This window comes from Oryza glaberrima, chromosome 2, assembly GCF_000147395.1.
Source record: "Oryza glaberrima chromosome 2, OglaRS2, whole genome shotgun sequence".
NCBI lineage: Eukaryota > Viridiplantae > Streptophyta > Magnoliopsida > Poales > Poaceae > Oryza > Oryza glaberrima.
This window is the reverse complement of record NC_068327.1, coordinates 23887388-23913398: the sequence shown is the minus strand read 5'-3', so window position 1 is coordinate 23913398 and position 26011 is coordinate 23887388. Positions and strand designations below refer to the sequence as shown.

General features: G+C 46.4%; 3 protein-coding genes across 3 annotated transcripts; 2 read left to right on the top strand and 1 right to left on the bottom strand.

The window, feature by feature from the left end:
- Positions 1–1790: 1790 nt before the first annotated feature.
- Positions 1791–3735, bottom strand: LOC127764006 (protein CANDIDATE G-PROTEIN COUPLED RECEPTOR 7-like). Its single transcript, XM_052288811.1, has 2 exons — positions 2627–3735; positions 1791–2519 (listed from the first exon to the last, which is right to left on the bottom strand). Exons 1-2 carry the CDS (start codon positions 3521–3523, stop codon positions 2022–2024), a joined length of 1395 nt encoding a protein of 464 aa, XP_052144771.1. The 5' UTR covers positions 3524–3735; the 3' UTR covers positions 1791–2021.
- A 12516-nt stretch (positions 3736–16251) lies between these two features.
- On the top strand, positions 16252–18410 carry LOC127761720 (transcription factor MYB57-like). Its single transcript, XM_052286049.1, has 3 exons — positions 16252–16498; positions 17083–17212; positions 17321–18410. Exons 1-3 carry the CDS (start codon positions 16357–16359, stop codon positions 17916–17918), a joined length of 870 nt encoding a protein of 289 aa, XP_052142009.1. The 5' UTR covers positions 16252–16356; the 3' UTR covers positions 17919–18410.
- A 5091-nt stretch (positions 18411–23501) lies between these two features.
- LOC127763120 (H/ACA ribonucleoprotein complex subunit 3-like protein) lies at positions 23502–25283 on the top strand. Its single transcript, XM_052287738.1, has 4 exons — positions 23502–23594; positions 23710–23778; positions 23888–23930; positions 24951–25283. The coding sequence occupies exons 2-4, from the start codon at positions 23725–23727 to the stop codon at positions 25046–25048; spliced, it is 195 nt and encodes a 64-aa protein (XP_052143698.1). The 5' UTR covers positions 23502–23594; positions 23710–23724; the 3' UTR covers positions 25049–25283.
- Positions 25284–26011: the final 728 nt, after the last annotated feature.

Sequence of the window (26011 nt, the reverse complement as noted above, 5' to 3'; positions counted from 1 at the left end):
GCCGCGGTGCTAGGGTTTGGTCAGGCGGCGGCGGCGTGCAACGCATAGGATGAGACAAAAAAAAACCGACTACCAGAAAACACCGGATAAGAAAACATATATTTATTTTTAGTTTTTCCCAATCGGACATGCGGCAAGGGTAAATCGCACGCGTGAGGGCATCACTGGCCCGATTGGGCATGTGAAAAACCACGCACGCGAGGGTGTTGCTGGCCCAATCGCAGCAGCGCGCAAAGGCGCGTGTGGAAAACGGACTCAAGTAAGGGCACGGTCACTGCGTGAAAAGGTGCGGGCCCTATTAATTTGTGCACATCTCGGATAAGAGGGGCACTTTGGTGTAAGAAAGAAGGAAAGGATTTGACAGAAACATTAAATTAAAACGGAAACATAAAATTAAAACCGATTCAAACACGGATGACATACCAAAATTCTGGGGGAAAATCTTTTAACTTTTATATTATTAGAAATAGATAGAGAGATTTTGGGACTATTCTATGAGCCGAATATCTTGGAATAAACTCAGCTAGGTTCGGGTTTGCCTGAACAAAGCTGATCGGAACGCGGGAAATCTGTGTTAAAACGTACTAGCTACTCCAAAAAGAAAAGACTTAGTAGGTTTCTTTTCCTTTTCCTTTTCTTATTACTATATATAATATATTGATGTTGATTCTTGTACTCGCGTGAATCGTCAACAAATGGAATCCCTCTTGGCCTAGGAGGTCAGGAATTCTGGACCGTATAGAATTCGTACGACGTCGCCCGTTCCCGAGTGATCAAACGTTCACGAAACTCCGCATAAAACTAACCAAGTAGTATCGATCTTCCAGGACGTGCGGAAAACAAATTAAGCATGCCAGCTGCGACGACGATTCAGATGGAAGCGTCGCCGGCAGACCATTGGTCTCCCCGTAATCGCCGGCGGTGCGGTTGCCATGGTGTAAACTGGTGCCGTGTCGTGAGCACTGCCATCGTACTCCTGTTCGTTGGCCTCGCTGTCGGCGGGTTGTTTTACCTCATAGCTGTGTCCACCAGGGATCCGGTTTACTCCGTCTCGATCGACGCCGTCTCCGGCCTCGATCTCGACCACCCGACGGATCTTGCTGGCCGGGCGCCCACGCTGGACCCGGTGTTCAACCTCACCGTCCGCCTCTCCTCGCGGAACCAGGTGACCAACTACCCAAACTGCATCTGGCCTGGTACAACCGTGGAGGTCACCTACCGCGGCGTCCAGCTCGCCATCGGGTCCGCGGAGCAGCTCTGCGTCGGGGCGCGGGAGACGAAGGAGCAGCACGTCGTCGCGTGGGGCGCCGGCGTGCGCTTGCCGGGCTCCGCGCTGGACGCGCTCGCGGGGGAAGCGCGGCGCGGGGCGGAGGCGTTCGACGTCGCAGTGAAGATCCCGACCGTCATCCACAGTGGCTACCACAGCTACGACCCCCGCCACGTCCACCTGGGGACGCTTGTGTCGTGCATGTCGAGGCGGGTCGGGGACGACCCCGTCGCCGCGCTGAGGACTCCGTGCCATGCGTCCAGTACGGATATCGCTGCGTCATACCCAAACAAGGGGAGGACGCAGCCTAGGGGTGCCAGTTAACGTGCGTGAATATGCAATCCGCCCGTCATGTGGTAGTGAGCGAGACCAGTTTCTACGTTACTAGAATATAATAGAGTTCAGTTTTTTTTTGGGTCAATATATATTTTGTGGTGCATGAATTATACATATATAGCCGAGGAATCAATAATAGATCATGATATAAAACAACAGTCCATAATGTCCATTGCTGTACACTCTATTATGCAATTTTGTTGCTAATTTCCCGATCCGTTGAGCATGCCTTCTTGTACAAAAGGGAGAGACACACCAGTCGTCACATCATCACCGTTTCAGGCGCACGCCAATCCGCCAGCCTGACGCTCCGATCGAGCACGAAACATATAGTCGTACACAATTAACGCAGCTAGCCAACTAATGAAACACATAAAACTTGGGGGAAAAAAATCATATGGACGATCCACGAGGGCGCTCAAAATCGACCTTCGTCGTCCATCTCACGCTCGACCGCCGCGTCCTCCACCGTGTCGCCAATGTACAAGTACGGGTTCTTCGCCACCGGCTGGAAGTTGTAGAAAACGAACAGGTAGAAGGCGAGGCTGGCGGCCTCGATGGCCACGTTGACGCCCCACTGGTACTTGTAGCTGAGCAAGGCGAGGAACGCCGACGCGATGATCCGGGTGAAGTAGAGGTAGCCGACGACGACGAGGTAGAAGCGCTTGAACAGCGTGAGCTTCTGGAGGTTGAGCGCCGCCTTGCCATCGGTCTTGGATGCCTCGCGCATGCTGCGGATCGACCAGATGATCGGGAAGAACACGGCGCAGCAGCAGATGACGTCCACCAGCAGGAACACCTGGTTCCACACGACCCAGTCCTGCCCCGTCGGCCCCGTCTCCCCGATCACCACCAGCAACAGGTTCTCGACCACTTGCAGCGGGATCACGATCATAAGCACGTTCTTCTCCCTCTCCTGGAACGAGTAATTCGCAATAATTCTGTAAAAATGGAAAATTCTATACCCTGGAATTCTAGGTTCGTTAATGGCGAGAGAGAGTAATTAAGATCAATGGTGATCACCTGGAGGTAGGGCTTGAGGATGGACCAGCCGGTGCCGATGAGGATGATGACGGTGAAGAGCAGGACGCCCTTGAAGAAGCCGAAGACGTAGAACGCCACGTCCCAGCCGTGCGGCGTGCCGGTGCGCTCCACGTACCACGAGTCCTCCGCCGCGCACGCCATCTTGAGCGCCTTGAACAGCAGCAGCGCGCCCATGACGGCGTGGATCCGCTCCACCGTCGCGCGGTGCCGCACGCACACGCACGCCCACAGCGCCAGGAACGCGAAGTACACCTCCGACACGACCGTGTAGATGGTCGGCAGCGGCCGCAGGCCCACGGGTAGGTAGTCCCTGGGCCCGTCGGAGATGCCGTCCCGCACGTTGTACATCTCGGTGTACACGTCGACGGTGACCTCCACGCCGTCCTGGCAGTTGCTGAACACGACGGCGTACTGGTCTGGGTCGTCGATGCTCACGGTGGTGGTGACGCCGCCGGGCGGGACGTCGCCGAGCCGGAGCACCGGGAGGGCGTACTCGCTCGTCAGCACGCAGTAACTGCCCCCGCCGTCGTCGCCGTTGTCCCCCGGGTCGGCGGCCGCGTACGCGGACGCGTTGTTGATCTTCGGGAACTGGGTTCCGGAGATGAGGACGAACCCCATGAGGCTGGGGTCAACCGCGGTGCGCCGTGACCCCCGCCGGAGATTCCAAAACGAGCGGCGTATGGAGATGGTCGCCTTCCCGCCACGCTCGAAGCCAAACTGCTCGAACAGAATGAGAGGCCGAGCGTCCGACACGATGAGCGTCGTCCTGATCTCGGCATCGGCGCCCCGCACGAGGAGCAGCAGCACGACGGCGGCGGCTCCGACGGCGATGGAGAGGGAGGTGTCCATGGACCTTGCCGGCGATCGTACGTGCATGTCGTCCAACGCTGCGGATTAGCCGTTCTGCTTGTTGCATCGATCTTAATCTGCCCTTCCCGATGCAGAAATCGCACCATGCATCGATCTTAATCTACCGTGCAGGAGGAGGAGGAGGAGGAGGAGGGGCGGCAATGGAAATGGACAGGCGGTTCGTCGATGACCATGGCGTGTTTTAGGGATGGCCATGAGAGGAGAGCGAACGGAGAAGGGCGACGTGTTGTTTCTCTCCCGTTTTTGCAATGCCACGGCGGCCATGGTGGGCACATTTGGTACGGTGCTCCCGCGTGCATGGTAAATGGGCCTCATGTGATTTGGGCTGGGCGCCTGGGCAGTATATGGGCTTGATGGGCTGGGTGTAATATTTCTTCAGCGCACACCTTCTAATTTCAATTGCCTTATTCAAAATTTTCCACTTATCGGGAACACCTTTGCATATTTTCTACTTACTCCATTATTAAATCGCTGTAACATATGCATTATTCCCCACCATCCATAGGCACATCGTCGTTTTTAAACTTCTCTGTACCCATGACGGGGCACACGATCTGTCTGCTTTACGATTCTAGCTTCTCTTTAAGCTAAATTACTTTCTATTTACAACTTTCTTTTAGAGAATTTTTCTATTTACTTTCATGTTCCCTAGCTGGAATCCTATTTTGTGCTGTTTTCCACTGCATTCCGTCCTACTATATGTAAAGCGGAATATGTCTGTCTAGAGCTCTAGGCTTCTTTTTGTATGTCTTGGGCCACCAATGAATTGTTTACGCATATGTATGTGTAGATTCTTGAGTACATCCAGAAGAGTGTAGAGATGCTCAGAAATGTAATGGATTCCTTTTGGCTTTGGCTCTAAGATTGTAGTAAAAGAGAATCCATTATATTACATGCAGGATAGAGATTAATTAACTAGATCATCAACATAGGATAAAGAGGCGCAAATATACCGTTTTATATTAAAGCCAAAACATAACCTACCAAATTTTTGGTGACTTAAGTAGTAAAATAAAGGAAAAACTAAGGAGTTATTTAGTATGGAAATCCTACAAGGAAAAAAAAAACTAGAAATTGCTACTCCCTCCGTACCAAAATATAAGTGTTTTTGGATGGATGAGATACATCATAGTATTACGAATCTAGATAGGCTCTTGTCCAAATTCGTAGTAATATGATGTATCACATCTACTCAAAAGCCCTTTGTGTCTCGAAATTCCTATGTTTTTCATATAGTGCTATCAAAAAACATTTTCACAATCTTGTGGATTTACTTTCTATAGTATTTAATGAGGTGTGGCATCCTATTTTACAAATTTTTGTATTTGCTTTCCATTTTATTCACTGAGGTGTGGCATCATGTTCTTGTATTTTCTAAATCCTGATTTTCAAATACCTGAATGTATACTCTTGGAGCTTAATTTGCTCTAAGGCCCCCGCGTCGCCTCCCGCTCGGGCGACTCGGACGGCGACCCAAGCCACCGCCGTGGCCGTTCTTCCCCCCTCCCCTCTGCCTCGCCGCCGCCTGAGCAAACGGCCGGCAAAGCCGGCAGCTTGCTAGGATGGTGGCGGCGGGGCTCGTGGCGGCGGCCACCCTAGATCCAGCGCGGGCGAATCTGAGGGTGGAGGCCGGCCGGAGCGGCGCCGTCGTCGAGGCCGGAGGCGTGCAGGGCGCGCGGGCGACGGCGGCAGGTGGTCGTGGTGGCGACAGGCGGCGCAGGGACGCGGGGTTGGCGGCGGCAGGCGAAGGCAGAGACTGGCGGCGGGATGTGGGCCGCGGTGGTGAAGGCGGCGGCAGGCGGAGGCGGCGACTGGCGGCAGGGTGTGGGCCGCGGTGGTAAAGGCAGCGGCGGCGGAGTCTGCGACCTCGGGCATCACCGGATCCGCGTCGACCATTGCCGGATCTGGAGCCAGGTGCGGGAGGGGAGGCGGGTGGCGACAGGGATGCGGTGGTGGCGGGGATAGGGGCGGCAGCGGGAGCAGAGGAGGCGTGGCTCTGGTGGTGGTGGCGCGTGGAGGAGTGTGGAGGCAAGGCCGGCGGTGTGGAGGCCGGCGCGGCCCGTGGAGATGCGGCCGGCGGCATGGCGTGGAGGCCGGCTCGGCGGCGTGGAGTCCGGTGCGTCACGTGGAGTGTGGAGGCCGGCTCGGCAGCGTGGAGACGCGGCTGGCAGCGGGAGGCCGGTGCGGCATGTAGAGGCGCGGCCGGCGGCGTGGAGGCTGGCGACGGCGCGTGGTTGTGCAGCCGGCGATGGCAGAGGCCGGTGCAGCACGTGGAAGCACGGCCGGCGGCATGGATGGCTAGCGAGCTTTGACGACCGGTCCCTTGGCCGCCTTGGCTGGTTCTAGTCGGTGCAGCAGGGGAATGTGGGCGACGATAGGTTGCGTCGAGGGTTGAATGCTTGTGAGACGTCATGGACTATCGTGTGGCCGTCAATGTGGGGGGCTTGTGTGGGTAATGTGCAGACGCCGGCGAAAGCCTTGCCGTACCTTTGGCCGGTTCGATGACGACGACGCCGTTGGCGCCGTTTCCCTTCTTGAAGGCGTTGTCATGGCGCTCTGCCATTTGCCCCACAAATCTCCAGGTGAAAACCTTGCTCCGGCCTCGGACGAGCGGTGACGACGTTACGCGTCGTGTCCTTCTTGGTGGCGTCGCTTCGGGGAAGTTCCTTACATCGATGACTATTGATGGTCCCTTCGGCTCAAAAGCTTTCTTTCCTTGGCATTCGGCGAGGCCTAAGCCTCTTGAGTCTGCTTCGTTCTATGGTGGACGACACACTCTTCGGTTGCTTCTGCGGATGAAGTCGGAGCTGCTCGCTGTTGGGGTGCGGCGACGCTTGGCAACGATGACGTGTTGTAGTCTCTTCCAAAGAGTTGGTGCAGGCCATGTGGAGGAAGTGGCTCTTTGGTGGCTTGGCTGATGTCCATTGTGGATGTCGGAGCTGCTTTCGCTTTGGCGACTTTTGTGGCTTCAGTGTCGCTGCAGTGGTGAAGTCGGCGCTGCTGGGTCGCTTGGGCGGCTAGCTTGGCAACGATAACACCTCTTCTGTGATGTCGGAGCTGTTATGCCGCTTTTGTGTTTAGCTTGGCAACGATGTCCTGCATTTGGGCTCCGCTGTTGTTGTTAGTTGTGTGTTAGGTCCCATGCTTTCTTCTGTCCGTTGGGTTTCAGCCGGTTCCCCATAATTAACCGTGCAGCTGTATATTTTTCAGGCCCGATTTCCCTTATAAATTGGGTCGTTGTCTCTTGTCTGTACAGTTTCTACCTCTCTTAATATAAAACCAGCAATGCTGGTTTAGGTTAAAAAAAATACTCTAAAAGTAAGACCGGTTCGGAAAAGCTGGTTGTTGTAACGCTGCTGAGCAGTATCTACAGTGCTACAGCAGCCAGCCAACAGCGGTCGTAGGAGCTTCAGCCAGTACAAAACAACTAGCTGCATTCAAAATAGTCCAGACCGCTGCAGCCGAACGGTTAGGATGTGCATCACAGCTGAGATTGACGTGGAAACAGGATACTAAACATGCCTTAATTCGAAGTTGTTTCATGTTCTACCAAACAAAATGTCTTATCATCCATCACATTCATATATATGAGCAAAGTTCTTGATCATGTCCTTTGGGACGAACAGAAAAGATTTTGCCTACAACTCAAGGTCGTAGGCAAAGAACTGTTTCTCATGCATCATGACGCAAGCATATTAGCACTGTCTTTTCGCTGGGCCGGCTTGGAGCCCTGCATGATGCATCAATATTTTTCTTCCTCTGAACCAGCAGCAGCTCGCTTGCAGCACGGGCAAATCATACGTACAGATCACGTTCAGTTCGCCGAATAATAACCAAACTAGAATACTAACGAGATCGACCCTTCTAGTAGTAGAAATGCAAAGTGCAAAAGCGCCAGGGAGAATACCATCCGACCAGAAAGACGCTTGAGAATCGACGTGCCATCGCAAGAAAACAAAAGCAGAGAACATATATAAACCGGGCGATCTCGATCTCGATCATCTGCAAATGCTTAAGAAATAATAACAGTAGTAGCAATCCAAAGCCAACGCCCTGCAATTATATGTGCGCATATGTGGATCGCCCTTCCCTTTCCGGTCGCTGGGCTTTATCCGCCCTCGGCCATTTAACAATCCGGCGCGCGGGACACCTGTCGCCGGCTCGCCGCGCGACTAGCGCGCCGTGGCCGCGGGAGACAGCGACGCCGCGCGTAAACTAATCGGCCGCGGGAGCTTGCCCGAAATGGCAGCCATTGAACGCCGGAATAGTTTAGTCTCCCCGCGAGCGCGCCTCGCCAGAAAGCAACGAGCCGTACGTCGACGTAGCAGCGGACAGCGCGCGCGGATGGTGGGTGTGGGTGTGGGTCGTGGCGTGGTGTGCGACGGCGAACGTCCTGGCAGGGCCGTGTGGCGTGTGGCGAGAGAGAGGGACCAAATGCGTGAGCCAGGTGGGCGCGCGGGCTGGAGCAGCGCGTCGCATCGATCCCACTCGCCGTGACAGCTACGCCGGAGATAAAATAAACCGGCTGAATCGATCGCCCGGCCGTGGCTAAGCTAGCCGTGTAGGACCAAGCTACTTACGGGCTAGGCTACACGGCTCTACGTGGAGGCGAGGGGGCTCTCCGGTCTTGCCGGCTGGAGGGGGCTCTCCGGTCTTGCCGGCCAGCCGGCCAGGACGGCATCGTGAGGCTGTGACAAAGATGCCCTTTGCTCGGTCCCCGGTTAATTTAGTGAGGTCTAAAGAGAAGAGTAAAAGAACATCCCATTGCAACATTCTGGTGCCTCGACTGCTCTCCCGCCCTGATGTGATTTATTGATTAATTATACGGAGTAGTAAGAGTGCTGAGTCTTTTTAATCAGTGCAGGAATTAAATTCTACTGCAAGGTTATATGCAACGTGTTCCCCTGTTGCTCGTAAAAGAGATACGACCGACAGGGAGAATGACTGAATATGCAGGAAGTAGAGTGAAATTGGTTCTGCTTGCCTACCTTGGGCTAACTACTCGTAGTCGTAGCAAAACGAACACCATTACACCAATATTCATGCAAAAGTTTTCAAATCAACGCCTATTTGCAGAGATCAACACACGTGTTAATTAATTCGTTGGTCTTCCACTGCAAATCTGCAAGTCGACGGCTGTGGTCTCTCCTATGTCCTATCTAGGCTAGTTAGCTTTCACGGGTTTCCACAAAAGCAATGTGTAGCCAAGCGAGTTGGCAGTTAACGAAACATCTACTTCGATCTGATCCCTAGTTTAACAAACTGTTCAAACTTCAAAGCGTGTAAAAGGATTAGATTTGACAAAGGTGCATTAACCAGTGATCAGTTTACCATTGTACATGCTGCGGCGGCGCCGTGCGTGATCACGCTCCGAGATAGCGTTACTGGTTTGGCGGCCTGCAACGACGATACGTCAATATATACCAGTAACCGCGTTTCCCCGCCTGACAAAACGGAGTTTTATACAATTCTAGTGCACTAATCAAAGGTTAGCGTGTTCAAGTGCAAGATGTTAGTACGTAACTATATAGTTTTCTATGGCAGGAGAGCTTTGCTCTGGTCCTTCTAAAGTCCAGCTAAAGTGCCCGTCTTTTTATCTCAGCTTTTTTTCCCATCTTACAAGCTGATGAGACTAGGGGTCTTTCTCTGATCTGCCGAGAGATTAGGAAGTTCCGGTCGGTTCTGAGATGTCAACTGGTGGATTGGCCTTTCTTTGCTCTGCCCCATCACGCATGCTCTTTATCTTCAGATCAACAGGGTAAATGATGAGTGCTGAACTGCTGACTGGGAGGATCGACTGTGTATGGCTCCGTAGTATGCCATGAATTAATTCTTTTGTTATTTTGAACGAACCGCAACTGATTGTGCAATTCTTTTTGTTATGAATTAATTATGAATATACTCCCTCCATTATATATTTATAAGCCGTTACAAATTATTTTTATTAAATATTATGTAAATATATTTTGATAGTATGTTTGTTTTATGTTAAAATGTGGCTATATTTTTTGAAAAAACTTGGTTAAACTTAAACATATTTGACTAGATAAATATTAAAACTACTTATAATATAAAACGGAGTGAGTAGATATTAGAATGTGTGACACAGTACAAACACGAATGGAAGTGGTTTTCATTTTTTACTCCAAATCTTTGTGTCATGATAAAGTGAACGCACGTCACTGCTAAGCGATTAGTTTTTGTTCTCTTGAACTAGCGCAACTTCATTGTTATATATCCACTTGCTTCTTTATATATTACATTTTCCTTGGCAAGAAGTATTGCTAAGTTCCGGATGCAATTATGCAGAAAACGACTTATCGCCTTAAGTTCACAACTAAAACATGGAGCATATGGCCAACTTAAATTTCATGCACGAATAATATAGAATAAATAGCATGATATTCTTCTACATGTGTGGTTACTATTACAACATATGTCCACACATGTTCTCATTCAGGTAATAATAACCTAACTTAAAAGGCTGTAAAAGTTATACTGTTGGACAAAGCCTGACAACCATTCACATGAAAAATAACTTAACTTAAAAGATCACTAATCTACACGATAAGAATATATTGGTATACGCTTGATTGCTAGTAGTGCTTACCTAAGTGGTGTGTTTATTTAAGAGTTTGAACAATTGAACAGAAAACAAGTATATGCAGCATGTTTTTATTGAAAATTGCCTGATTTTGCACCAAAAAAAAGGCATAGCCTAACGGCAAATCTTTAAGGTCATTAAATTTCTAACTAAAACAAACCCACATGCGTTTACTATTAGCGTGCACCAAGATTTAATCTCAGGTGAGTGTAGTCATACACTTCACCATTTCCACATAATTCACATTATAAATTAGAAAAGGACATTACTTTATTCTTTCGACGCCACAAATTTACTGTAGCTACGGTGTAAAGAACCATACAGTTTCCATGCTATACTCCCGTCAAAGCTAGAAATACTGTTTTAAACATTGACAAGTTCTTCAAAATACATTTCTGTTGTAAAACATTTTAAAAACCTAATGATAATATAATTTCATAAAATATTTTTAAAAGCAAATGTTCTACACACATGATTTTTATACACCCATCTAGTAGTAATTAAATATTGGGAAAATTGCAAAACCACCCCAAATATCACTCTAAGTTTGAGATGCCCTCTCTATAAGAAGATTTGTTGCAAATCTCCACCTCCTAATTCACCTTGGTTTGATTTAGACACATTCTCTCCACACGTACGTGATTCATGAAGAATCTTGTGGCGAAATCAGCCGAGTCCCACTTGGCGGGAGCAAGAGATTATGTTGTTTGTTCTGTATAAGACGATCATTTCATTATGTTATCATGGTCATTTCATTGTGTGTTTTTCATGGTAAACTCACTATATATTCCAAACCAAGGTGCCTAAATCAAACCAAGGTGAATTAGGAGGTGGAGATTTACAACAAATCTTCTTATAGAGCGGGCATTTCAAACTTAGAGTGATATTTGGGGTGGTTTTTGTAATTTTCCCTTAAATATTTAAAAGGATGCATGCTAATTAATTAGTTTTGTATAGTTTGACTTAAACAAATTTGAAATGATATGATATGTCGTATGTAAAAAAGAAAATGATATGAAGGAAACGCTAGTGGTTTTGTGTGGATACATGACTTAATCCACTACCACTAGAGTATAAAATTCTTATACCCATAATATATTCGCATACGCACTTGCGCTATCAATTCAGTGATATTAGTGATTTTCTGCTAGCCTTCATTTGTTTAGCACTTTTTTTGTTATATAATGTAAGATTTTTTAATATTGTCTATAGATATTAATAAATTTAGAAATATAAACGGAGGAAGTATGTATTAGAGTACATATATTTTTTATCGGAAACTAGAGTACATGCATCAGCGTGTACGTGTGTGATGGTGGTGTACGTGCGCGTATCTCTCTCCCGTGTAATCTAAAAACACAACACCTGCATATGTCCTATCTGCTACCTACTTTTCTCGCGAACGAAATCGGACGGCACGCACTGTACGCACCACGTGCAACACGTACCTAGTACCATGTTCTCAACCTAATAAAAATCAGCTAATTACCTGTGATGATCGGTCTTTCCACGCGATAATACCATTGTCACGAACCCATCATGCGCAACTAACGAACCCCGCGCCGCGCGAGGATGACGGATCGCTCTCATGAACCCTACCTATCCATGAATCCATCCATCCATCCAGCGAAATTCGCTTCCGGCATCATGCCATCCACGATCCCAGCGGCACAACGCGCCACACACCACGGGCCGCTCGTACAAGTCCATTGTGCTGCGTGCAGCGTGCAGCGTGCTCCTCGACAAGGAATCTCTATCTCTCTCGTCAATTCTCCTCTGCTCTCCCTTTTTTGTTTTTTTTCCCATGTTAATCCCAACTAGTACTAAGCTAAAGCGCGCTCTGATGGGGGTGATATTATCACATCCCGATCCCGCGATATCATCAGCGCCCACTCACTCACGCCGCGCACAGCCGCGCGCACTCGCGAGCACGCGCGCTTTACGCTTTTTCTTACGGCCTAAACCGTGTGAGCGACCGCGCGGGGGTGAGCGAGCGGTGGATTCCACAGTGTCGCGCGCGCTTGACCCCGAGTCAGCGTGCGGTCCCGACTCCGCGGGCGCGGTTGCGCGCTGTTGGTTGGAGTACGCCGCGGCGAACGACGGGGAGAGTGGTGGACTGGACTGGTGGCGTGGCGGTGGTGGGGTTAGGCCCCGGGGCTCCCGTGTTGACGACGCGGCGACCCGGCCGACCGTATAGAGAGAGACGTTCTCCCTCCGTACTCGTAAAGAAAGTCGTTTAGAATAATATTTAAGTTAAACCTTAGAAATATAAATCATGAATAATCTTAAGTTGTTGAGTTTAAAAATGTAAAAATTATATAAATAGATTTGTCTTAAAAATACTTTCATAAAAATATAAATATATCACTTTTTAATAAATATTTTTATAAAAATAAGAAGTTAAAATTGTGTTTTGAAGATCGTGCCGCTCTCAAAAGCGATATCCTTTACGAGTACGGAGTACGGAGGGAGTATAACACGAGTACACGAGGCGCGGCGCGGAGGCGCGGCGCGCGGGCGCGGAGCGGCACCGGAGGTGAATTCGCCAAAACGTGGTGTGGTCAAAGAGACCGCCCCGGCCTTTTGGCGGACGGCGACGGGTAGCTATATTAATCGATCGGATCAAGGCGCTGCTACGCTTTTTCCGCTGCTAAGCGCGTCGCGGCTGGCGAAGCCTTGAAGCGACCGTGATGCCCCCCGCGACGGCCAGGTGTTTAACGAGTTAGGCTAGCGTTGCGCGCGGTCGCCGTCAGGTTGTGCTTGACTGTCCGGTGAATACCATGGAGAGGTAGCCAAAGGGAAATTACCAGCAAGGACCCCTGATCGTTGCCAGTGGCCGGCCTCACACACGTGCCAATCGGGAAGAGATGTTGTGACCAAGTTGAAGCCTGTGCTGCTGTGCCCAAGTAGCCTTTCCGTCCATGTGTTATTGTGTTGTACTACTACCATGGTGTGTACTGCTACTAGTTGGGCACAGTCAGATACATCGGACCAGGAGATTTCGGAGATCGCTTCGAGCTGGACGGACTGCTAGCATGGTGTACAGGAAAAGCGACGTGAAGGAGCATGTCCGTTTGACTTGAGCAGCAGAAACTATATATGCGATTCGGCGAAGGCCTACAGGCTACAACTTGACGGAGGCCTACAGGCTACAACTTGACCGACTTGAATGCATGGTAGGCCATGCGCACGTTTCGGCGCAAGTCAACTGCACATATGGCAACGCACGAGTACGACACTCTTAAGACAGGTCAACTGTCCTAGGCCAGGGCTTGTCCCAATGGGCACCTGAGCTGGGGCCATATGTGTATCGTGTATCTCATCCTAATACCATGTATCTCATCCTAAACACCTGTATAAAATATTAAATATAGTCTAAAAAATAACTAATTATACAGATTGTGACTACTTTGCGAGACGAATATTTTAAGCCTAATTGTTCCAATATGGTGCTACGGTAAACATGTGCTAATGACGAATTAATTAGGCTTAATAAATTCATCCCGTGGTTTGCTCACAGATACTTTAATTAGTTTTTTATTAGTGCCCGAACACTAGGGGTGGGCATTCGGTCTGACTGAAAATGTCTGTCTCGGTCTTCGGTCTTTGAAAAGTGAAGACCGAATTTCAACGCAAAAATGTCAGGACTGAAAAATTCGGTCTCGGTCTCGGTGCTGACCGAAACTCAACAACATTTTCATATATGCAAAGAAATAATGGAAATTTTTAACACAAAAATCACAAAAAAAAAAATTTGTAAGCACTTATGAGTTAAGACTCTTATTAGGTTGCATGTCTAGAAGAAGTAGGGATGTAAAAATTATAGTTTAATCCTATTAAACATAGTGGATTATAAGTTGCTTTTAGACATTTTTTGATAAATCGATCTTTTCGATCTATTCGGTTAACCGAGGAGACTAACTGAATTCACCGAACAAAATTCGGTCTTTCACTGCCTAGGATCGAATTGATGACCGAATTTCTCAGTCTCGGTCTTTTCGGTTCGGTCATTTTCTGCCCATCCCTACCGAACACCCTATATAATACCCGATGTGGCATGACAAAACTTTACACCGCTTAATCTAAACACCACCTATGTAGCAGTATTGTGTCGTATCCTACTGTAGTATGGATCCATATCCTCTTCCATTACTGCACAGTGCATAGCAGTAACAAGCTAACAGCAGCTGGCATGTGGGTTTACGATGTGTGAGGTCTACCTGTCAGCTGTAACTGTTGTATAGCAGTAAATGCGTACAATTCATGTCATGTTAGTATACTACTCTGTTCCAAAAAACAAAAAAACACAATCATCCCAACGTGCTTGTCCAGATTAGGACTGGTTTTTTTGACAGAGGGGTATGTGTTTTGCATGGATGTAAATGCACTGTATTGTTCTAAAATCTAAAATCTTAAGTGTACAAAAATATTGCATACATTCTTAGATAAATAGAAATGTTGCATACCACTTACATCTCTTGAAAGGAAGATATATATTGGTTCAACCTAAGGCCACGCATAGATCGAACAATCATCACAACATCGCTATATTTTTAGGAAATTTTATTTTGTGAAAGTTAGAAATAAGTCATAATCAACCTGGGACTCAATCCACCAATTCTTGTATGTGGCTCATATTAATCACATACTCAAGCAAGTATATTCATGCTAAAGTTTTCACATATTCACACTTCATGTTTTAGGGAAAAAAATAATCACCTTTCTTTTACAAAAAAAAAAATCACCCATAACCTTTGTCAAGTCGATGTACTAGCACGTCTACATATGCCATATTGTACTTCTCTTCCAACACATGGACACTCAGCTCAACAATAGGATTTAACAAGCATGTTCTCATTTTAATTTTGTTTGGTAAATCGGCCAAGTTAAAAAAAAAGTAAGCTAAAGTACCTACTGGACCTACTGTTGCAGTTAGGGGTGATAATGGGCCTAATATTATTTTCTACGAAATTTGAGGGTTAGATTTGAAGTGGAGTGGACAGAATTTCTATATATTTTCTTTACTCAAAAATATATTGAGATTGAGTTCTTTTCTTCTTTTTTCAACTCACCTCTCTCGTTTTCCACGTGCACACTTTTCAAACTACTAAACGGTGTATTTTTTAAAAAAAAATATACGAAAGTTGTTTTAAAAAAATATATTAATTTATTTTCAAGTTATTCTTATCTAATACTTAATTAATGATACATTAATAAACCACCACGTTTTTCATGCAGGGAGGTCCACCTCACGAACACAGCCTGAGTAGGATTGTGAAAGGACCCATTACAACCCCTGTAGTACATGCCGCACCGTTTGACACCTATTTACTGGAAACAACACATTTGTAGTGACATGGATCTAATTAACCTTACCATATTTAGTTTCAAAGTGCAAAACTTAAAAATTAGAGTTATTTAAGTTTCAAAATTCATACCCTTAAATAAAAGTGATTTTCAGGCCTTAAAGAGGAGGCACCTCATCTTAATTGTATTATTTATTTATTTTGTAGGAGCACTGCTACACGTACTAAATTTTTCTTACTAAATTTGTGTAGTATGTATTTATACATCAACACTAGACTAGAGAAATACCGAGATGCAATACTCTGTTCGTACTAAAAAGTGTGGTACCCCGGTCCATCCTACCGTAAGAAAAATTTGTAACTACTATCACATACTTGGTTGATTGAGTTTTTGAGTGTGATTAAAAAGAATCATTTTGCAAATTGTAGCGATCTGGCCCTCCAGGAGAAATAGCTGCCTAGCTACAAAGTAGGAAACATGGTTGGTTTTGTCCCTGTCGTGGCTACTCCAAGCAACACCAAAAAAAAACGCATGCAGCTAAGCTAGGCAGAGGCAGCGCTTTCGGCAGGAAATCCTACGGTAAGTCGGTAATCCATCATCATATCAGCGGAGACAAAGTGCGGAAAAAAGGTTTATCAAAATTACCCGCGACACCGATCGAATCACCGCGGGGGCATTTCCGGCAATCCCGTGCTCCTCCGAAAGCAGTAGTGGCAGTGGGATGCCCCTGACAGCGACATGACCTGGGCCGTGGTGAGAGAGGCGACTGTGCCGATATATATGCAGCGATAGCTCACTCGGTTGTTGCATCGATCGCTTCATCACTCGCTAGCTCATCACTGCGAGCGGAGACAGCTCAGGAGGGAGGAAGCAAAAGAAGAGAGAGAGAGATCAAGAGATAGACGAAGAGATTTGTCTGTGTAAATCAATGGAAGGGCAGCAGTTCGCTTGGGGAAGGGAGGAGGGAGGGTGGAGGAAAGGGCCATGGACAGCGCAGGAAGACAAGCTGCTGGTTGAGTACGTGAGGCAGCACGGCGAAGGGAGGTGGAATTCTGTCGCCAAGATCACAGGTAGGTGCTATAGCTACTGATTGAGTGGTGTTCTTGCATGTTCGTGACCATTTCGATGTTCTCTCGCACGTTGTCCCAAATCAAGAAGCTCGATATATATAGCCTTTTAGGAAGAAATTATAGCTAGTAGCATCAGTTTGCATTTGGTTTGTTAAATTGCACGTTGGGGCAGTCAAACATGCAATTAGTACATGTTTAAGGTTGCATATGTCGCCCATGATTGTCAAGTTGCATGATTTGATTCCAATTGCGGCATTTGGTACGATCGTGTTTTCGGAGAATAGGCATTTGGTGCTTGCTCTAGCACATGCATTAATTAATTAAACCGCGTATGAACTGCATCCACGCGCGTGTAAATTCGTCAGAACCTTTTCCTAGCTGTAACCGTGGAAATCCTTTTGGCCCACGCTGAGAGTTAGCTTCAGATGATTAGCATTAACCAAGCTTTACTTTCTTAGTTAAGTACAAATGGGAGTGGTAGGTGTGTCATGTACATCTTACTTTTTCTGCATATGTACGTCAGCTAATTCTGTCTGATGCTATGTATCTTACAGTACTGAGCCTGTGTATGTCGTGCTTTGCAGGTCTGAAGAGAAGTGGCAAGAGCTGCAGGCTTCGTTGGGTGAACTACCTGAGACCTGACCTCAAGCGAGGCAAGATCACGCCACAGGAGGAGAGCGTCATACTCGAGCTTCATGCCTTGTGGGGAAACAGGTAACAACCCATTTGCAAATTCTTTCGTGATCGAGCTCGATCGCGTTTAATTTTGCCATGAATGTGTAACTGATTCGATCGATCGCATTATTCTCTGTGGCGGTGTAGGTGGTCGACGATCGCGCGTAGCCTGCCTGGCAGGACGGACAACGAGATCAAGAACTACTGGAGGACGCACTTCAAGAAGGGCAAGCCGTCCAAGAACATCGAGCGCGCGAGGGCTCGGTTCCTGAAGCAGCGCCGCGAGATGCAGCAGCAGAGCCAGCTGATGCAAACCGGCCAGCAGCAGCAGCTCGGCCAAGACGACGACGCCACCAGCGCGGTGGTGGACGACAACCTTGCGGAGGTCGCGCCACCAGCCGCCACCTCGCTGACCCACGACGGCGAGCTCCAGATAATGCAGGAGATGGCGCCGGACATGGACGACCTGCTGTACTACCACCCGGGAGACATGTCGCCCTATTCCTACGACGACCTCCTCGGCAGCGGCGGCGGCGAGTGCGGCGCCGTGGCGGCCAGCGCTGGCGCTGCCGCCTCGACGAGCGAGGGCTCAAGCGAGGAGCTCGACGGCGGCGCCGCCACGTGGGGCAGCCTGTGGAACCTCGACGACGTGGTGCACGACATGATGATCGACTGCGCCGCCGGCGCCGGCTGCTGCTGGGGTAGCTTCCCTCCGCTACAGGATCAAGGCCTCGCTTTCTACTAGCTATAGCTTAACGATTACTAAATTGCTAGCTAGCTATAGCTACAAGCCTACACACTCTACAAGTAGATGTTCCTTTTGGTCTTGTGCATCGATCCAAACTGATAGCACACAGCAGCCTGTGCGTGTGGAGGAGGTCACACGTAGTGACTATGCAGGTGAGAGCGAGAGGCCATTTTGTGTACACGAAGTGTTGGTGGATAAGGATGCAACACCAACTATACTCCACTTTGAGTAGCTAGCTTGCCTCGATGGCATGTTTGGCTCATTTGAGAGCGCTTTTTCTAGGAGAAAAAGGAAGGGAAGAGTTTTTTTCTTTGTTTTGCTTTTGGAGAAAGAATATAGGAGGACTGCAGGGGGGAAAATCAGGTGTTAAAAGTGCATCTGAGCTCTTGAAATTTGACAGTTGTCCATTCGAGGCCATGTACTTCCAGGCAAATTATTCTATACATCATGGTGAGAATTCATTCATACAGACGCTAGTAAGGACCTTCTTATAGTACTTGTGGTAATAGGATATTACTCTCAAGGTTTGTTAAGGGGCGAGCACTCGTTGGCAGCGAATGTATTCCAACAAACTCCACGTTTGTCGGGTGTTCACGAGCGCCACAGACATGAACTCTACTACCCAAACCCCGTCGGATCAGGGTTTCAGGGCGAGGAACGGGGGGAGGAGGTTCGGAAGTGGATGATGGCTGACACTGGTGGGATGGGAAAGGATGGTGGGGAAGATGGGTGCCAACCAGTTAAGTTGCACAGAGTTGTGGATTGCGGCAGGAAAGGGCATGGTGCGAGGGTTTGGTAGTGGTGTTGTCGACTAAAGGAGGTGGTGAAGGGTAGAGGTTGGCGCAAAGAATTGACATGGTAAATAGGACAAGCTCAATAGAGGGAAACCTATCGTGGGGCTCGTTGGCATCGAGTTTCCCGGTGTTAATTTTGCTAAGAAGAGGAAGAATGGGGCGGGTGCTAGAGGGTGAGGGAGGACGGTCGTCTTAGTCTCTTGTGATTGGAGGAGGTCGTCTCAAGGAAGAGGATAAGGCGGGGGAGGTTTGGGGTAATCATTGATTCTAAGACAAAATTAAAATATATTTTTATATTTATGAATGTACCTTTGATGTTGTCTAGAGGGAGTGAATAGACACACTTTCTAAAATTCAATTTGCAACAATCAGTATAGGCCGAAACTTCCAGTGCGCGCATGAGGATCTACAAAACAAGCCAAGCAACCTTACCTTAAAACTTTCGGTTTCTATAATAGAACTTATAGTCAACTAGTCCTTGGCAACAAAGAGCACTCAATCGAAACTTCTAGTCTATATATGTACTAGAACTTTCGGGACCAACATAAAGCTAGAACCCAGTGCTCATGTTGCGTAAGATGACTCTCATCTGTAGATCAAGCGATCGATTTGAGCACTTGAGTGGCAATTAAACCATTCTCGTGCATCCTCTTCATGTACAGCATACCTGGACCCTAATTCAAAATCAAAATTAAAGTTAACTTAAATCGCTTTGACACATTTACAAATTCTTTCTCTTGTTTTTAATAAGGGTCACCATTCGTCAATGAATTTCTTGAATAAAACTAATGTCTACTTATTTGTTAAATACACCAATCCATTAATCATTTTTGACATCAATTAGTCAAAATCCTCTCAGAGGACCTAGATGCACTTCCAATTTAAACCAACGTAATTTCCACTATTAATTCATCTATCTATCATAGCGGCCTCCATCAGTACCCTCCTAACCACCGGTCCATCCCCTTGATTTTGCCTAAGTAAGTGGGATAAGTACTTTTATTTTTTTTTCTTTATTTAAGAGGACATCCCTCATATCTTTTCTTGCCATTTAAATAGTTATATTTCTTAAAAAAATGAGAGCATAGATAAATATGTGATATGATTCTACAAACATACAAGTTTAAATAAAAGGAACAAATTAAACTCTAGTGCGTGTACTATTTACAATCACATTTTTTTAACTTGTATATGTTGAATTTAAACTTGTATGTCAGTAAAGTAATATATCACATATTGATATATGATATTAAAATTATTACTATTTTGCATGGTTGACATGTACAACAACAAACGGGAGGCGACCTCCTCGGGGGAAATAAAGGTTATCTCCTAACTCGCGTACATTTTCATTTTTTTAGAAATCACCTATGTACGAGGAGAAGTGAAGGAAAAGCACTAAAGCAGCATGGTGTTCCAATGAGCGGTCCTTAAATTAAAATCTTCTTTTTTAAAACGGGTAAAAGACTTACACACCAATATATTAGTGGGAAAGAGAGAGATTTTACGACTATGATCTACCAACAGGGGCGGGCCCAAGGGGTAGTCCAGGTAGACCCAGGACTACCCTAGAATTTAGCCTAGAGACCCCTAGGTATTCATTTTTTTGCCCATGAAAAAAGCCTGGCCCATCAAACAAAGAAAACCCTAACTCCTCTTCAGGTTGGCCGTCTCCCCCCGTGCGCGGCGTGCGCTCTCTCCCCTCCCACTCGACGGCGTCACGGCGACAGCGCTCCCGCGACGCGAGCCGGCAGGTCGGCCGCCGGCGCGACTCCGGTGCTCCCGCCCCCACTACTCCTCCCGGCTGGCCGGCTCCCGCGGTCCTGCCAGGCGCACGCGCCCAGCCGTGGCGGCGGCGCCGCGCCGGCGCCCGCACGGCCACGTCCTCTCTCCGTCCCGCTGCGCCTTCCGGCCGTCGCCCGGTGGCCTCCCGCAAGCCACAGTCCTACTCCCGTCATCCCGGCGTCCCGCTCCCGACTCCCGCCTCGCCCGGGCCCGACGGCCGACGCAGCGACGCTGCCAGCGACTAGCGCAGCAGCGCCCAGTCGGCAGCCGCCCAGGCCGGACGGCGGCCGGCGCCACTCCATCTCCGGCTCTTCGCCTCACCAGCCTCTCCGGACTCCGGGTGCAATTCCACAGTCCCTCTCCCCCTTCTAGAATCTAGAGACTAGAGTTCTAGTAGTAGACCAACAGGCAGCACTAGTGTACTACCCCTTTATATAACAATTTTGCATTTTTTGATGGTTCATGGCTGTTAGGAGTCCAGGAGATTGAGGCATGGAGAAGTCGAACATTGCGTTGCTTTTTCAAAAGCATGAAGCAAAAAAAATGCTTGTGAACTTCTTGCAAAAAAAAATTTACATTTTGATTTAGGTAAGATTCAAACTTATTTGTTATTTTCTACTTGTATTGAACCATTTAGAGTTATATACTGTATCGTTTACCACATTATATATCGAATCATATTGTATTGCATTCGAATTTTTTTTGGCTAGGCCTACCCTGGGTTCAAATCCTGGGTCCGCCACTGTCTACCGACACATATCATGGAGGTTACATGGGAGAGGGAGGGCACACTAAATTAACTAGGGAAAAATAATCGAACTCCTGAGAACAACGAGGAAAGGAGAAAAAGGAGAAAGAGTAAGTTACTAAGCGCCAAGAAGATCTCCTAGGGATTGGGCAACACCGCAACCCAAAGCTTCTCTTATTGCACGATGCGATCAACCACCATCTCCGTCGTGGAAATAATCCCCTCGAAGACATGAGCATTTTTTCTAGCCACAGGTGCCAAGGAGGACGAGGGAGTTGAACCCCTTTATTGTGTAATCCTACAGTTGCTAGCAAGAAGACTCCCACCAAACTGGAAGCAGAGCCTGTTGACAGGGTGATAGCCTCTTGACAGGGTGATAGGGAGGCTAACCTGGCCCGGTTGAACAGCAACTTGTGCTAAACTTGTGGTGCGAAGACACACTGCACCAAGATATGGTCACCTAGATATCTATTGATTATCTCTATACAAACAAATCATTAGTGTTTATTATTCCGATGATCAGACGGGCTAGAACAATTAGCAAAAGATAGGATATGTGCATTCTTCTGGTGCATATATATGCTTTCGGGCCTGTAAGATCACTAGCACTCTATATACCATGTGCATTTAAACTTATATACTCTGCGGCAAAATTAATTATACTACTCTACTTTAGGGGTGTTTGCCTTATCAATATATATTAAAGCAGAAAAGTAGTGAGAATATAGGGAGATGAGCTTCTTTTTCATATGGACAAACTGAATGGAAGAACTTTCTTTTCCTAGAGACAACTGAATAGAAGAAACTTCAAGTGCACCGTTTGCACTCTCCACTAATAAGAATCTAATCATTAAAAAAGAACAAAAACGACAATATGCACTTGGTAGTGCTGTTTTTTTTATCGCACATCAGTTTGCATGTTAATTTCGTGACCATATTTTTACTTCCTCCGTTCTCAAATAAATGACGTTTCAAAATGCATACATTCGAATCTTGAATCTTAAATCACTACTATATATGTACAAGCGCTAAGATTTAATGTGATAAAAATGACATTAATAGATTTGTCATAAATAATATTTTTACAGAGTCTTTTTTTTTTGTTTTTTATAAGCTTGTGGTTAGAAAAATAGTTATCAGACATGTGCTGGAGAATGTGCTGAGGTAGTACTTGATATGTTCCCATTGCTTTGTTATGAAGTTGGGTAATTTTACTATCCTTAATATAATAAGGTATGAGGTACCATATTTTTTTTAGTGTGAAACTTGATATCTCCATATACTAGACATCTTGATATATCAAATTTTTAGTGTAAAATATTGGTATTACATGTACTTTCTTAACTATTATAAAATTTCTCTATATAGTTATGTGCTATGAGCATATGATATACATTGTCAAATGCATATATAGCACACAAGTGACAAATATGTTTATAGTGATACATACACTCTCCATCTCATAAAAAACAAATTTAGTACTGGATACAGATTCATAATACCATGATGTATCACATATTCACATTTTGTACTAGGCTTGTTGGTTTGTTTTTTAAATAGAGGGAGTAAGTAGAGTGAGCTATATGATCATTTAGTTGGTCGTACATACATACTCCATTATATTTCATTAACGTGATGCGGGCTACGATTATCATGTATGAATGTCAAAACTCCATTATATTTCTACGATTGTTTGTCCCTTTTTTATTTAGATGCTTTAATAATCGTCTGTACATAGGATAGCTTATAAGTTATTTCTAAGATCTCGTTTAGCATCGTTTATATTTTGTTACATATATTTTTCTTGCTTTACTTAAACGGTATGAACCAAACCTGCACTATTTGGTGTATAACTACGAGTGTCGGGATCAGCTATATGTTAAGTTAATATCAAATTATGATTGTTCAATTGAAAAACAAAAACAAATTCGATTTATGTAGTCGTACATTTAAATCACAAAAGAATGATATACTAAATTATGAAATATATAAAATATTTACAAACATTAAATTTTCGTGTAGTTCCGATTAATCGCTGAACCTCCTTCCAATAACCATATTTCGGGCCAAGCCCATGTGTGAGCAGGCCGAACACTGGTTTCAAGCCCATCAACACCGCCTCCACGCCGACGCCCGCAACCAGCCCAACCCAGCCAAACCGCCAACTTAGAAAAACGGAGCAAAGCCGGCTAACTTACCTCTTCTTTAGGGTTTGTGCCTTCCCCCCAATCCCTCACAACGCAGCCGCCACAAAACCCTTCTCCCCGCGCGCGCGCCCTCCGCTCCTTCCTCCGCCCGGCTGCCGCCGCTCGTTCGCCACCGCCACCGCCACCGCCGCCGCCGCCGGTTGGTCCCATACTTCTCTTCTTCTGATCTTTCCGGCATAGTCGTAGCCGCGTGGTGGTCTCAGAAGTAAATCTCACCCCTGTTTCGACGAATTTCTCACGGTTTTGTCCTGCAGCTGCGTCGATCGAAGATGTATCTCCAGTACTACATCAACGAGAAGGGGGACAAGGTGTACACCACCAAGGTTCGTATAGGCTTTCCCCTTGCGCTTACTTGTTTGATTAGTGATTATTACTGTATGGTTTGCGATGTTAGTCCATGCCTGAGAGGTGTGTCTCCTCGTTGCGTTGCAGAAGGAATCTCCTCTCGGTGTTCCCACGCAGTCTGCTCACCCAGGTACGGTCACTTCCTCTGATTTCTTTATCTGCTCTTGGGTCATAAACCAATCTATGTGCTGTTTGTTTTAGTGTAAATAAGAACTTAACATTCGGTTTGTATGTCAATCTCATTGTTGGCCTAACTATAAACCCGCAAACAGTTTGAAGCATGAAAGGTGGTATACTTTTTGTTGAGATTTTATAGTCTCTTTTTGTCATGCATACCTTGAGCTATCAAAGGGTGCTTAGAATAGGACTGGCTAATTAGTGCTGGTCTGCTGGGAATTTTGCTGAGCACGAAGGCATTGCCTAACCAGAGTTTTGAATCTGCTGGTGTGCCTTATACTAGTATTTTGGGTTTTTGGAACTGATTCTCAGATGATGTACGGACATTTTTTACTAAGTAGAACAGTTTTTTTTATTGTTCTTGACTTAGGCTGTGTTTAGTTCCACGCCAAAATTGGAAGTTTGAAGAAATTGGAACAATGTGATGGAAAAGTTGGAAGTTTGTGTGTGTAGGAAAGTTTGATGTGATGGAAAAGTTGAAAGTTTGAAGAAAAAATTTGGAATCTATTCACTTTCAACTTTTCCCTCATATCAAATGTTTAGACACATGTATGGAGCATCAAATGTGGACAAAAAGAAAAACTAATTGCACACTCCAACTGTAAATCGCGAGACGAATCTTTTGAGCCTAATTACGTCATGATTAGCCATAAGTGCTACGATAACCCACATGTGCTAATGACGGATTAATTAGGCTCAAAAGATTTGTCTCGCAGTTTACAGGCGGAATCTGTAATTTGTTTTGTTATTAGTCTACGTTTAATACTTCAAATGTGTGTCTGTATACGTCAAAAAAAAAATGGCAATGAACTAAACACGGCCTTAAAAGATTGAGCTTAAAGAGGTCATAGCTCTTTGTTCACATAAGCCAATCTAGTGATTGCGTTCCTTGTTTAGTTTCATCAAGTGTTCTAAATGTTCTACATGTATTTTTGAGGGAAAAAAGATCTCTGAGGTTGTGCTTGTGTTGCAGCTCGCTTCTCTCCAGATGACAAGTACTCACGCCAGAGATACCTGTTGAAGAAGAGATTCGGGTTGCTGCCAACCCAAAAGCCAGCACCAAAGTACTGAAGGAGAAACCTCGGACCACCATGTTCCATGGATCCCTCGAAGAGAATCAGTCTTGCCTACCTCGCTATTTACCTGTATCACTCAAATGATCTGATGTATCGCGATGCTATCTACGAATCGTACTTCCTCTCGACCATATTAGTATGATCATGAAAGTCATTCAGGTGTCTTCGCATGTTCTGAACTGTTGGCATGATTATAATCTAAAAAATATGAATCTAGACTGTTACTAGTATATTGTCACCTTTGTGCTATTAGGAAATCATATGATGGTTAGCTGATAAAGCAAGGAAGCAATAACTGCCATTTTATTCAACTGAGCAATAACTGAACACTCGTGAGTTGCTACTTTGCTTTCATGTATAGTACTGGTCATAATTTTAAATGATGGCTATATGTCGGATAAGGCATTCTGATAGCTCGCATGGCTTACGCGGCCATTGTGTCCAACGGCTAATCAGTGATGCCGGTGGTGGCGGCGTCGCTCTTGGCTTCGGTAATGATTGTAGCAGATGCTATCGCCGGTGAGGGATCGAGCTGGCGGAGCAATGGACTGTTGATACCAGAGCTGGAGCACACGGTGACGGACTGTCGGGCCAGCACAAATCCGCATAACCACAGAACGTTTCACTGACACTGAGGAACTCTCCCTGCTGATGGACCTTTCCTTTCTCATCCATGATCCATCAACTATCCCATTTTATGAAATGACCTCGTCTGATTCCTTTTCAATGAGCATTTATTCATTACCGTGCTTGAACCCACATTACTTTGCAATTCATGGAACTGGAACTGAGATTTCGCAAATTGCATTCATGGATGTGCGAATGGAACTGAAGTTTGCATTCATCATGAAAATTATGATGATGATCAGTCTGCTTCCTAGATCAGAAACTGTGGTATTATCTGTGTGTGTGCAGACAATTTAGAAGAGAAGACCGCAGAGATACAATAGATGAACAT

Coding starts and splice junctions, on each gene's coding strand:
- LOC127764006 (XM_052288811.1), bottom strand. CDS start 3,523: ATGCACGTACGATCGCCGGCAAGGTCCATGGACACCTCCCTCTCCATC. Junction 2,520..2,626: donor TCCTCAAGCCCTACCTCCAG/GTGATCACCATT, acceptor TACTCGTTCCAG/GAGAGGGAGAAGAACGTGCT.
- LOC127761720 (XM_052286049.1), top strand. CDS start 16,357: ATGGAAGGGCAGCAGTTCGCTTGGGGAAGGGAGGAGGGAGGGTGGAGG. Junction 16,499..17,082: donor TTCTGTCGCCAAGATCACAG/GTAGGTGCTATA, acceptor CGTGCTTTGCAG/GTCTGAAGAGAAGTGGCAAG. Junction 17,213..17,320: donor CATGCCTTGTGGGGAAACAG/GTAACAACCCAT, acceptor GTGGCGGTGTAG/GTGGTCGACGATCGCGCGTA.
- LOC127763120 (XM_052287738.1), top strand. CDS start 23,725: ATGTATCTCCAGTACTACATCAACGAGAAGGGGGACAAGGTGTACACC. Junction 23,779..23,887: donor ACAAGGTGTACACCACCAAG/GTTCGTATAGGC, acceptor GTTGCGTTGCAG/AAGGAATCTCCTCTCGGTGT. Junction 23,931..24,950: donor CACGCAGTCTGCTCACCCAG/GTACGGTCACTT, acceptor CTTGTGTTGCAG/CTCGCTTCTCTCCAGATGAC.